Below are 12,593 nucleotides of genomic sequence, written 5' to 3' on the forward strand. Positions count from 1 at the left end.
TGTTAAGGGGGCTAATTACAAAAATTCTGAGAAATGTCCATCTGTTAATATCCATGATAATCAAAGAGAGGTCACAAGGTCACCCAACATAACTGTGAAGTGTGCATTGAATGTGTTGTAAGCAACAAAACCCTGTTCTGCATGGGGGCTCATTTGAGTTATTGAGGCAAAGAGCTGCTCCCTGCCTCTTTGTGGAGGTATCTCTGATATTTAACAATGTAGTAGTGCATGGCTAATACGTTTATACCAGCCATGGATAAAAAGGTTAAACGTTACTTGTTAAATTAAACTAGACTTTTACATTTTCTGAAGAAAATATTAGCGGTGCTTGCCCATGCAAAACTTACCACTATAATGCTAGGGTCTCTATGCAGTAGCTATTGTTTAATATTTTTTAAGCACACTGCTATGCAATTGTTAGGGTGTTGCTATGTGGTTGCCAGTGTTCGGAGTGTTTGTAGTGCATTGCTATTCGATTGCTAGGTTGTTGCTATTTAATTGTTTGTGTTCTGTATGTTTTTTTTAGTGCATTGCTATGCAATTGCTAGGTGGTTGCTAGGATGTTGCTATGCAGTTGCTACTAGTGTTTTAGTGCATGGCTACCCTTACAAAAAAACTAAATTTGCTGCAAACTTGCCATGTGATTTGCCGCAAATGTTTGCCATAAGTTTGCTCTTCACTGGCAGTGGTGAACCTCCGGCAAACTTTTGGCAACAATGGACAATCTGTGGTGGCCAATTCATGTGTGAAAATGATTCCTCATGCTCCCAAAACCACTCTTTCACAATTTAAGCCAGATGAAACTTGGCATTGTTGTCCTGGAAAATAACAGTACTGTCAGGGAAGAAAAATCCATTGATGGGATAACTGGGTCATTCAGTCCATTCAGGTAGTCTTTATTTTCAGAGTCTTCATTTTAATGCCGCATAACGTTTCTGAACGTAGACCTGACCAATTGAAGCAGCCCCAGATCATAACACTGCCTCCAGAAGCTACAGTGGGCACTATGAATGACGATGCATCACTTCATGCGATTCCCTTCTTACCCTGACATGCCCATGGCTTTGGAATAGTAAATCTGGACTCTTTTTCCATTGCTCCACAGTCCAACCTTTATGCTCCCTCGCAAGTTGTTTTTTCCAATTAGCCTCACTAACAAATGGCTTTCTCGTGGCCACACGGCTGTTTTTTTCCCAATCCTACATTTTCATTAGTCATGAGTTCTACTGTCAATTTTTTATGATGTGACTTCATCAAGCATTTTATCGATCTCCAATCATGATCATTCAAGATTTTATTCCGACCACATTTCTTCGATGAAGCTGACAGTTCACCACTATCCTTCCAGGTTTTAATAATGCGTTGGACAGTTCTTAACCCAATTCCAGTTTGCCTTCTGAAACACAGTAGCATCTTTTCCATGACCATGGACCATCTTCCCACATGGTTGATTAAGAAATGAGAAGCTACACACTGCATCAGTTAGGGTTCAAATAATTTTTGCCAGCTGAAACATATTAATCACTGCAATAATGATCCAATCATAGGCTCTTAAGTATCTGCTTATTTAAATCTAAACGTTGACTTTTGTTTTGGCCAGGCAGTGTATTACACATCATAATAATATCATAATAATTAACGAGCCAAGACAGGCTGTTTGAGAGACAGGAATAAAAAGAAAAGGTAATTAAAGTGAGCTCTTATGCCTTCAGACAGTGCAGAAAATGCTTTCCGTGTCAGCAGCATTCAGTAGCAAAGTCTAGTCTTTCATCACTGTATATCACCTCCCTACACATCACAACCCAGTGTGCCCTAAAACACCAAGAATTCTTTGAACAGAACTTAGTGATAGGAAGCTAGTTTTATCCTTCTAAAATATTTAAGCAGAATTGATCCCTCTTTTGCACGGTGGTTGGGGAGTGCTGGTTAAACACTCTCATAACATTTTCTGCACATCAGCAAAAGCTCTATGTTTTTGGGTGAACGATTCCTTTAAGATGGGATAGAAGAATATATTGTTACTAATTTAAGGGATTGTTCACCCAAAAATGAAAATTCTCTTATCATTTACTCATCCTCATGCCATCCCAGATGTGTAGAAGAATATGTCAGTTCTGTAGGTCCATACAATGCAAGTGAATGGTGATCAGACACTTGTAGCTCCAAAAATCACATAAAGAAAACATAGAAGTAATCCATACAACTCCAGTGGTTAAATATGTTCAATATGTTCAAACGGCAATTTACTGTAAATTTACTGTAGCTCAGGAAACCGCATAACTGCTTAGGGTGCGTACATGTGATCCGTAATCATTAGCTTCCCATTGGGAATTGTAGTCAGCACATAGAGCACACCACATGTGCCTTGGAGGTAGAAGAATGCTGAGAGAAATTCTACACAGAATGACTTAAATACAGAATCTACTCTGACTTTCTCCTGAGCTATAAAGAGATTCAGACTCGCGACAGAAAGTCTGAATTTATCGCATCTGGCAAATCTTAACTGCCTTAAGAACAGAGGTCACAACAATTACAACCCCTCTCCTCTTTGATAAGACTGATAAGACCATTTGCAGAAGAAACTTCCCATGGGAATTTCAGAAGAAAATACATTCTGTTGTTCTTCAATATAACCAACTTAATTATACTAATCACGAGGCATGTTTCTGGCTTACCATCTCACATGAAGCTTAATTCATGAACATTTGACATGGACATTTGACTTTTCTTATTTCACTACTATCCAAATAACAGCTGTGTGTAGGATTTTACAAACATTTTACAAATGCATCTTATGCAGATGATAACCCTGTCAATGTTTCTCATAACGTGTAGGCTAATGTTTTATCCATGTTTAAAACTAACAAACTAATTAGTAGGAAGTTTTATCATGCATAATAATGGAATTATATCTGTACTTTAATAAGAAAGTACAATTGCTTGGTATGTAATTGATTGTCTCTTTTTGAGCAGGAAACTGACAAATCTCAGAACAAAGCCAATAAAGTAATCATCTTGAGTGGAAGACACTTTGACCACAGGCCCTCTGAAAGCCACCTCTGATTGGCTTAGAGCCTCTTTGGGGTGTGAACAAACCGAAGGGGTTAAAAGACTAGCCTGGACCACCTTCTCTCTCTCTCTCTTGTCTGCTCTACTTAGTTGTTTGTTGTAGATTAGTTAATAAAGACTTGTTAAAATTCAAAGAGATGTTGACTGTATATTTGATTAAATTATATCAGTCCCTTGAGATCTGTCGATCCTCAGCTATATGCTCACTGTATATCAATCTATTTGTGATTTTATTTTCAATGGCCATGACAATTTTATTACCGTAACAATTAATCTTACGTTCTGAACAACTTATCGCTTGCCAAAGACTTTGATCGGACGTGGACATTGATTCTTTTTATATTCTCCAAATCAATCGCTAATCCCTTTATTGAGCTAAATTCCTTGAAATGATTAGCAGATACAACGAGCCTGTCGTATTACATATTGAATGGTGGAGAATTTTAATCAGATTTCTAATCTGCTCAGGTGTCATTTATCTTGCATATATACAATTATTTGGTGGTTGAATGTGGCCAAGATTCTTAAACTAATTATTTACATATTAAATCCTACAAAAATGTAAAAAACATGCATACAGCCTGTTACACCATTGATGTTTATAAAGAAACATAAGCATTATGCAGCAAGAACATGTGATTTGGTAGCACATCAATGGTGCAGTAAGAAGGGCTTCCGGTATACGTTTGACAGCAAATCCTTTTTACAGTAATTGGAAGACAGTTATCATTGACAATCAAGGCTAAAGTCTGTTGCTAGGCAGTCACAGTTTACTGTATTACTATGACAGAAGAAATGACAGGAAACAGAAAACTACCAAAAAATGGTAAGTTAAAATTCGTAAAAAGTTTCAGAAGTAAAAAAAAAACCTAGCTTTTGAAAATGTAGCACTGAACCCATTCCAAACAACCTGGGCAGCTGCTTAAATGTGAAGTGTGACATTTCTGAACCAGCAAATGCAATTTCAAATTTTTGGCAAAATGATTTTAATGTGGCTCCTTGTACACATTCCAGTATTTTCCTGGTGAAACTAACACTAGATGCAATACAAAAACAATGACTTTTTATCTCTTTCAAACAAATCATTAAGCAAATGACAGATTTTCAGTTAAGAAACACTTACCTTTTTCCCTATTCCTCACAAAATACTATTTTATGAAATTAAAACACTTTTACCATAGTGCCTTGCATTGCATAACCCACTACTACATTTTTTGAACTGATAGATCATTGCAGTTGCAATGCAAAGTACCAAGATACAAGTCCTGTAGAGCATGCAATGTGTGAGTTGACACATGAGCGGAATACACTGACAGAATACTGTAGTGTAAGGTGTGGACGGATGATGAAATGAAGAGGAGACTGAGCATTTCATATTTGCTGAATTAAGTACAGCACCTTATTTTAGATAACACAAAGAACAGTCTTACCATTTAACAAGCAAGGCCCCAGCTAAGCCAAACACCCCAGCATTATCAGTCATGGTAATGCCCCAAAAATGCACTGGCAGCCAAAGGTTTGGAATAATGTACAGATTTAGCTGTTTTGGAAGGAAATTGGTATTTTAATTCACCAATGTGGCATTCAACTGATCACAAATTACGGTCAGGACATTACTTATGTAAAATACAGCACCATCACTATTTGAAAAAGTCATTTTTGATCAAATCTAGACAGGCTTTCTTGAGTAATCATGCTAAATGGCTAATTTGGTACTAGAAAATCACTTGATATTATATCAAACACTGCTGAAAGCTATTTGGTTTGTTAAATGAAGCTTAACATTGTCTTTTTGCATGTTTTTGAGTTGCCACAGTATACAATAGACTGGCATGCCTTAAGGTCAATATTAGGTAAAAAATGGCAAAAAAGAAACAACTTTCTCTAGAAACTCATCAGTCAATCATTGTTTTGAGGAATGAAGGCTATACAATGCTTGAAATTGCCAAAAAACTGAAAATTTCATACAAAGGTTAGAGTGGGCAAAGAAACACAGGCACTGGACAACAGATAATTGGAAAAGAGTGTTATGAATCTTAACCTCATTGAGCTTTGTGGGATCAGCTAGACTGTAAGGTGTGTGAGAAGTGCCCGACAAGACAGCCACATCTATGGCAAGTACTACAGGAAGCGTGGGGTGAAATATCGCCTGACAGTTAAAATGCCAAGGATCTGCAAAGGTGTCATTGCTGCATGTGGATGATTTTTTTGATGTGAACTCTTTTATGTAGTTTACTTTTTTCAAATTGTAATAGTAATTTTCATGTTATTAATGTCCTGACTATACATTGTGATCAGTTGAAGGCCACTTTGGTGAATAAAAGGACCAATATCTTTGCTCAAGTGCAAAATCTGTGCATTATTCCAAACTTTTGTAAAAAGTGTAAATAGTAAACAGTGTAAAAACACACCTTATCAAACGCAGCATAACAGAACATAAATCATATCCCTTTTTACTGAGTTTCTTCCTAAACACAGATTATTTAACTGCTTACTTTAACACATTCCAGCTGAGCATCGCTGGGAAATGGAAATCCCCAGAACCGTTTTAACCACACACACACCACACATTATGTCACAATATCATCAAATGGAAGCTTTATTTGTAATTCCATTCAGACCATATGGTATACTTCACAAGAATTTAAGCTAGTTTCAGAATACATATTTTTTATTTACAGTTTTGGTTAGAGCATTGTCATGGTGACATCACTTACACTCCCTGGTAGAAGCATAATTTCCTGAACATTGAGTATATTCATTTTCATTCAGGCATCTTTCATATTTATAATTAATGCAGAGTGTATGTCTATCACATGTCGTTTTACATGAATTAATGCAGAGTAAATCTCACATAAGCTTAAGACTGCACCTTGTATGTTTTTGCTTTAATGTTGCCCTGTTAATTCAACATGTTTGAATCAAGCACCATGTTTGAATAAAAGATGTATTTACATATGTCTTAAAAGTCACTTGTTCAGCTGTCAGACAGATGTAAAGACTCAATGTGCTGAAATCGGATAATCTTGCAGGAGTTCATTCATTTGTGTATTTTTACATATCCATGTCACATTTAACCCCAAAATCACAAGAATAAAACAAAACAAAACTGTGTTTTGCATAAAAAAATGTTTTTAAGACTTTTTGGATTGTGACGATTTAATGTTACCTGCACCTCTATTCAGTAGCGTCGGAATATCCAGCACCACAGCAAAAAGCGTTATGGCAAAAACTTCAAAACGCCAAACCAAATCTTCCTATTATGCTGTGTTCACTGTCTGTGCAGACCGATCTCACAGTGAAATCAGAACCAATAGGTTGACTTTTCTTTAGCTGAAATCAGTTTGTGCTTACTGAAACACTGCCCCCAGTGGCTAAAGCAGTAACTGTTGGTGGGCGTATGGGCAGGTGTGAGTTCCATTTTCCGGGTGAAATGTCCACGGAGAGGCTCCATAAGCATGTTGTAAAGTGAGTTGTTTTCAGCTGTACAGGCTGTAATACAATGCAGATGAATGCCTATATTATAAACTGTACTACCAACCCAAACCCCAAACCTAAATGTCAATGGAGTAAAAATGTCACACTCGTCAGTGATTGTGCAAATTCGATTACTTCCTGGTTTAATTGCATTATCTATACCTGGTTTACCCAGCCTGCTGACACTGGTCACACGACAATGAAAGATAAACATGCTGGAGTCGATGCAAAAATCAAAATCAAAAGATCAAAATTATCACACGGGAAGTCAGCATTTTGTTTCCGATAGATTCGGTACCCTAGGTTGGGCCATATTATGCCTACTCTCTGAGAAGATCTCCTATCAGACATTTTTGCATCGGCTCCACATTAATTAATTTATATTGTTTGCTCATCTGCAATACGTCTAGAAGACATTTCCTCTCTGATGTCAAAAGGAAAATCAATTTTATTGTTATAAGTAATAATTAAGCAATAATTGACTCTTATAAGCTAGTTCTTTTAATGTATCTCTCAAAATGACTTGCCAAAACACTAGTTATCGGTTTTAATCAGTCTGACAAATCCTTCATAGATTTACTCAATGAATGAACTCTCCTCTGCTGCAAAAAGTTGTTTTTAAACTGTTTGTGTTGAATGAATGTGGACATAACATGTACTTGTCTTGTTATGAAAATAAATGAAGGATTCTGATGTTAACATTGCATTGTTTCTATGATAATTGTTTTAATGCATAATTACGGTAATGCAAGACATACGCTTCTGATTATATTAATGTGCTCAGAATCTGATGTTTTCATTCACTAGTATTATATATATATACGTATATATATATTGTAATTTGCATTATGCTCAACAGTGATTAGATTCAATTACTGTAATACAATGATTTTGTTTTGCATTTTAATCAGCATTAATTCGGTTAATAAATAAAATCAGTAAAACAAATATTAGGTATATAAACAAATATATATCACTATGCATAAATACTTTACTATTAAAAATAAATTCCATTTTTTTCTTTGCATTGCAGTAATTAAAATGAGATTTAAGTTCATTACAGTAATGAGAATGGGGGTGGGTAGTGCCTAATTGTCTTGAAAATAATAGTTCTAAATATAGACTAATTTCTTATTCTTTTTGTTGATTTTGAGACGAAATATGCCCATTCTGGGCCAGTTTTGTTAGATTCACCCAAACAGGTTTCCTTTCATAATGTCATTGCTCTTGTTTAATTACTAACCACATAAATAACCATCAGTCCATACTGATTCAGACACACAAAGATTATTATGAATGTCTGCAGGGAATTATTTGCCAGTGAGGTATGGTGAGTGGTGGAGCTCAAATATCTTTATTAATTGTCAAAGCCACTTAGCTTTGCCAGTTCAGTTCACAAGGGGTTTCATTAAACACAGCTCAGTTAGACCCTCGGTTTATGTACAGCCATTCAGGGTGAGAGCAGATTGCCATTTATTGGAATGTTAACAGGATGTCATTTCAGGCACTTTCTCTCAGGAAATTCTACATCAAACCACAGATATATCAGGTTCTGCACACATTTACTATGAATCAGTTTAAAGGAGAAGGTAATATACAGTGGTGAAATACATATTTCATCATCCATTATCTGCAGAGGAAGGGAAAATGTGTTATTTAGCTCTGTTTGGTATGGAAGTTTGACCCAAATGAAGACATTTCATGCTTATGCACCATTCAACCGACAGATAAATAATTGTGAAATATTTTAGTCAATTAAGAGTGCAGTATATAAAAATGCTTTATATATATATATATATATATATATATATATATATATATTTTTATACTGCACTCTTAATTGACTATAAAATATTACACAATCGTGTGTGATATATATATATATATATATATATATATATATATATATATACACGATTGTGTAATATGGGTATGTGTTTTTGTTTTATTCTATAAAGTACTGACAAAGTTTCTCCCAAATTCCAAATAAAAATATTGTCATTTAGAGCATTTATTTTCAGAAAACTGGTCAAAATAACAAAAAAGATGCAGTGTTTTCAGACCTCAAATAATGAAAAGAAAACAAGTTCATATTAATTTTTAAACAACTCAATACTAATGTTTTAACTTAGGAAGAGTTCAGAAATCAATATTTGGTGGAATAACCCTGATTTTCATTCACAGCTTTCATGCATCTTTGCATGCTCTCTACAAGTCTTTCATATTGCTGGGTGACTTTATGCCATTCCTGGTGCAAAAATTCAAGCAGCTCGGCTTTGTTTGATGATTGTGGCCAACCATTTTCCTCTTGATCACATTCCATAGATTTTCAATGGGGTTCAGGTCTGGAGATGGGCTGTCCATGACATGGTCTTGATCTGGTGTTTCCCCATCCACAACTTGATTGACCTGGCTGTGTTTCATGGAGCATTGTCCTACTGGAAAAAAACAATCCTCAGAGTTTGGGGACATTTGCTGAGCAGAAGAAAGTACATTTTCTTCCAGGATAACCTTGTACGTGGCTTGATTCATGTGTACTTCACAAAGATTAATCTGCCCTGAACTACACCTGGTCATATAATGGTTAGATGGAGACCTGGAGAGACCTTCAAGCCACAGTGTCTCGCACCCACTGGGAAATTTGGTGGAGAAACAGTGAGGATCTGGGGGTGCTTCAGCATCTTTTTTGTTATTTTGACCAGTTGTCAATTTCTGCATATAAATGCTCTAAATGACAATATTTTTATTTGGAATGTGGGAGAAATGTTGTCAGTACTTTATAGAATAAAACCAAAAAGTTAATTTTACTCAAACACATATCTATAGTAAATCCAGTGAAACTTTTCCAGTGTCTCTTAATTTGTCCCAGGTTACAAAAGAAGCCATACAGTACAGCTAAATCAGAGACTTAAAGGTATTGTTCACCCAAAAAGGAAAATTCTCTCATCATTTACTCACCCTCAAGCTATCCCAGATGTGTATTACTTTCTTTCTTCTGCAGAACACAAATTAAGATTTAAAAGAATATTTCAGCTATGTTGGTCCTCACAATGCAAGTGAATGGTGACCAGAACTCAAAAGGTCCAAAAATCGAATTCAACCGTTGACCAGCCCCAATCAGTAGTTGGCTGAATGTGAAAGTGAATGTAAAGATTTACAGTTAAACAGGACATAAACATTGACCTGTTTCTCATCCACATCTATCATATTGGTTTAAAAGATTTGGATTTAACCACTGGAGACTTTTGGATTACTTCTATGTTTCCTTTCTGTGATTTTTGGAGCTTCAAAAGTCTGACCACCATTCATTTGCATTGCATGAACATACAGAAATGAGATATTCTTCTAAAAATCTACACATCACATAAAAGTAATACACATTATTATCAAAAGATGATATGGGGTAAACTATCCCTTTAACAAACCTGAATAACTTTGGCTGTTAATAGTGAGTGTTGCCAACTTTACTGTTGGGGAACAATTGTGGGGTAATTCACCCAAAATTGAAAATATGTCATTATTTACTCATCCTCATATTGTTCCATGGAAGAAAAAAAAAATCATATGGGTTAGGAACAACAATAGGGTGAGTAATGTAAATAATGACAATATTTATATTTTTGGGTGAACTATCCATTTTAAAAAGCTTTTAAAAATTGGGTTCCTGTCGTCTACAGAAAACAAAAAGTTCTAACCCGAGTAGACTCATAGTAGACTATAGTGCCACACACTATACTACAAATAATAATGCATCTCTATCCCTACCCCTCTCCAAAGATTACCCCATCAATATGTACATTTATATTGAAAAAAAAAGGCCCAATTATATGGCATAATAAATTAATAATCTACTAGAAAATAGTTAACACTAGCTGGCACACATGTTAAAAAAAAGGCTCAAAATAGAAAGAATTTAAAATTGTCTATTCATTATCTTGTAACAAGACTCAACACCATCTTTAGAAAAACACAATATTCACAATTAACCTTTTGGAGCAAGGACAGTCGCCTTTAGGCCAACTGTTACCCCTTTCAAGGCTGGCCTAGTTCTAGCTAAAAGATATTAAATACGCAACTGATTTTGACACCTCATGCAAACAAATACGGCTGATCCCATGGTGGAGTTATTAATGGATAAAATCATAGGTATTTTTGAATGTTGTTTAACTCTAAAGATATGAGTCTCTTAGCAGCTACTGATATCAATATTCGGCTTTTGTAACGGTTCTTGGCACTTTCAAGATAAGTACATCCAGGAGAAAGAAGAGAAACTAACTGGGTTGCGATTAGATACTGTAAGAAACCCAGTGCGATGATAACCCCAAAGCTTGGAATGACCCTTTGTAAACACAACCAAATAAAAAGTCTCCACAAGAATTCACTCCAGTCACTGTTTGAAGATTGTAGGTAATATCCTACTTCAGATAAGGTAATATCATACTGACTGGTTAATTAACATTCTTTTAAGTTATGGATGGTTTCCAGGAAAGTCAGTCAAAACACACTTGAAGTCCATTTGCTCCACTGCACGATTCCAAGTCTTTCTTATTGCTGCTGTGCTCAAGATCTTTCCACTGGCATCCACAGAGACCAACTAAGTTTGCTCCTTCGCTAAGAATTGTTTTGTATTGATGATAGTGGCAAAGAGGGTCTCAGCCACAAGGAGGCTCTCCCAGCTCTACGGCGATGCTCTGGTGCTCTGAAGGAGGAAGGACTGGGGATAGACAAAAAAATTAAATAAAATAAAAAATCCGCTGTCGCTTGAGACTTTGAGGTTAAAGTGTCAGTTTCGTGTTCCTCCAACAGTTCATAAGACACAATTATGTTAAGACATTAACGTTGAAAGACAATGTTCGAACATCAGTTCTTCGTTTTGATTAGTTGATAAGGCAGTTAATCCATTACTTTGACCTATGGAAGAACAAAACAAGGAAATAACAATGTTAAAATGGGATCTAAGCCAGTGGTTTTTAAAGGGTTTGTTCACCTAAAAATGAAAATTCTCTCATCATGTATTCACCCTCTTGATATCCCAGGTGTGTATGACCTTCTTTCTTCACCAGAACACATTTGAAGAATAACAGAAACATATCTCAGCTCAGTAGGTCCTTTAAATGCAAGTGGATGGCGCTATGACTTTTGAAGCTCCAAAATGAACAGACAGTCAGCATAAACGTAATCGATACAACTCCAGCGGTTAAATTAATGTCTTCTAAAGCACTACGATCACTTTTGGTGTGAAAAAGATAAATATTTAAGTACTTTTTAATTATACTCTCTTGTGAAGATTACAGGACGTGATGGTTTAGAGTCCAAGCGTTCTCTTGTGTGACGTATTTGCGTCAGCATGTAATGGACGTAATCTCATGTTCTTCTCCCGGTTGAGATATCCAGGAAAATCACACAAACGCACCATTGTGAAAAACATACAGATACAAACGAAGCCAATGAAGCTTCTGTACAGCATTCCTCCTACTCAGTTGTAAACATCACTGCTCTTCTGGTTGTGTTGCACGTGCCTCATTTCTCGCATGTCTCACGTGCCAAAGCGATTACATCACATGCACATACTGCTGCTGACAGGAAGCAATGGATTATAGTTAAAAAGTACTTAACTATTGATCTTTTTCACACCAAAAGCAATCATGTTGTTTTAGAAGACATTAATTTAACCTCTGGAGTCGTATTGATTGACATTATGCTGATATTTGTTCCTGACCATGTTTACACTTGTTGCATGTGAATCCATGTTTTAATGTAGTCTAGTAAACTAAACATAGTTCATTTACTATATATAGTTTTCTATAGCAATAGTTTTCAAGTATGCCATGCAACCATGTTGGCATTGCTAAATTTGGCTAGCGTCTACCAGTGTGGCGGATTAATTTGCACCAAAATACAGTAGAGTTTGACAAGTGTGGACTTTGTGTTCATAAACTAAAGATATGCACTGCAAAAAAAAAATTCTTATTCAGTATTTTTGTCCTGTTTTCAGGTAACAATATCGAAACATTCGTAAAATATGATGTATTTACATGAGAATCAAA

The 12,593-nt window shown here is 35.7% G+C and overlaps 1 protein-coding gene across 1 annotated transcript in view; it reads right to left on the reverse strand.

The window, feature by feature from the left end:
- Positions 1 to 8,524: 8,524 nt before the first annotated feature.
- Positions 8,525 to 12,593, reverse strand: part of LOC127623889 (sodium/potassium-transporting ATPase subunit beta-1-interacting protein 2) — a 210,517-nt gene continuing 206,448 nt past the window's right edge. The window contains exon 7 of the mRNA XM_052098477.1: positions 8,525 to 11,457. Coding sequence (XP_051954437.1) covers positions 11,448 to 11,457 — 10 coding nt within the window. The 3' untranslated portion in view covers positions 8,525 to 11,447. The remainder of the gene's footprint in view (positions 11,458 to 12,593) is intronic.

Source organism: Xyrauchen texanus, chromosome 30 (assembly GCF_025860055.1).
Source record: "Xyrauchen texanus isolate HMW12.3.18 chromosome 30, RBS_HiC_50CHRs, whole genome shotgun sequence".
Classification (NCBI taxonomy): domain Eukaryota; kingdom Metazoa; phylum Chordata; class Actinopteri; order Cypriniformes; family Catostomidae; genus Xyrauchen; species Xyrauchen texanus.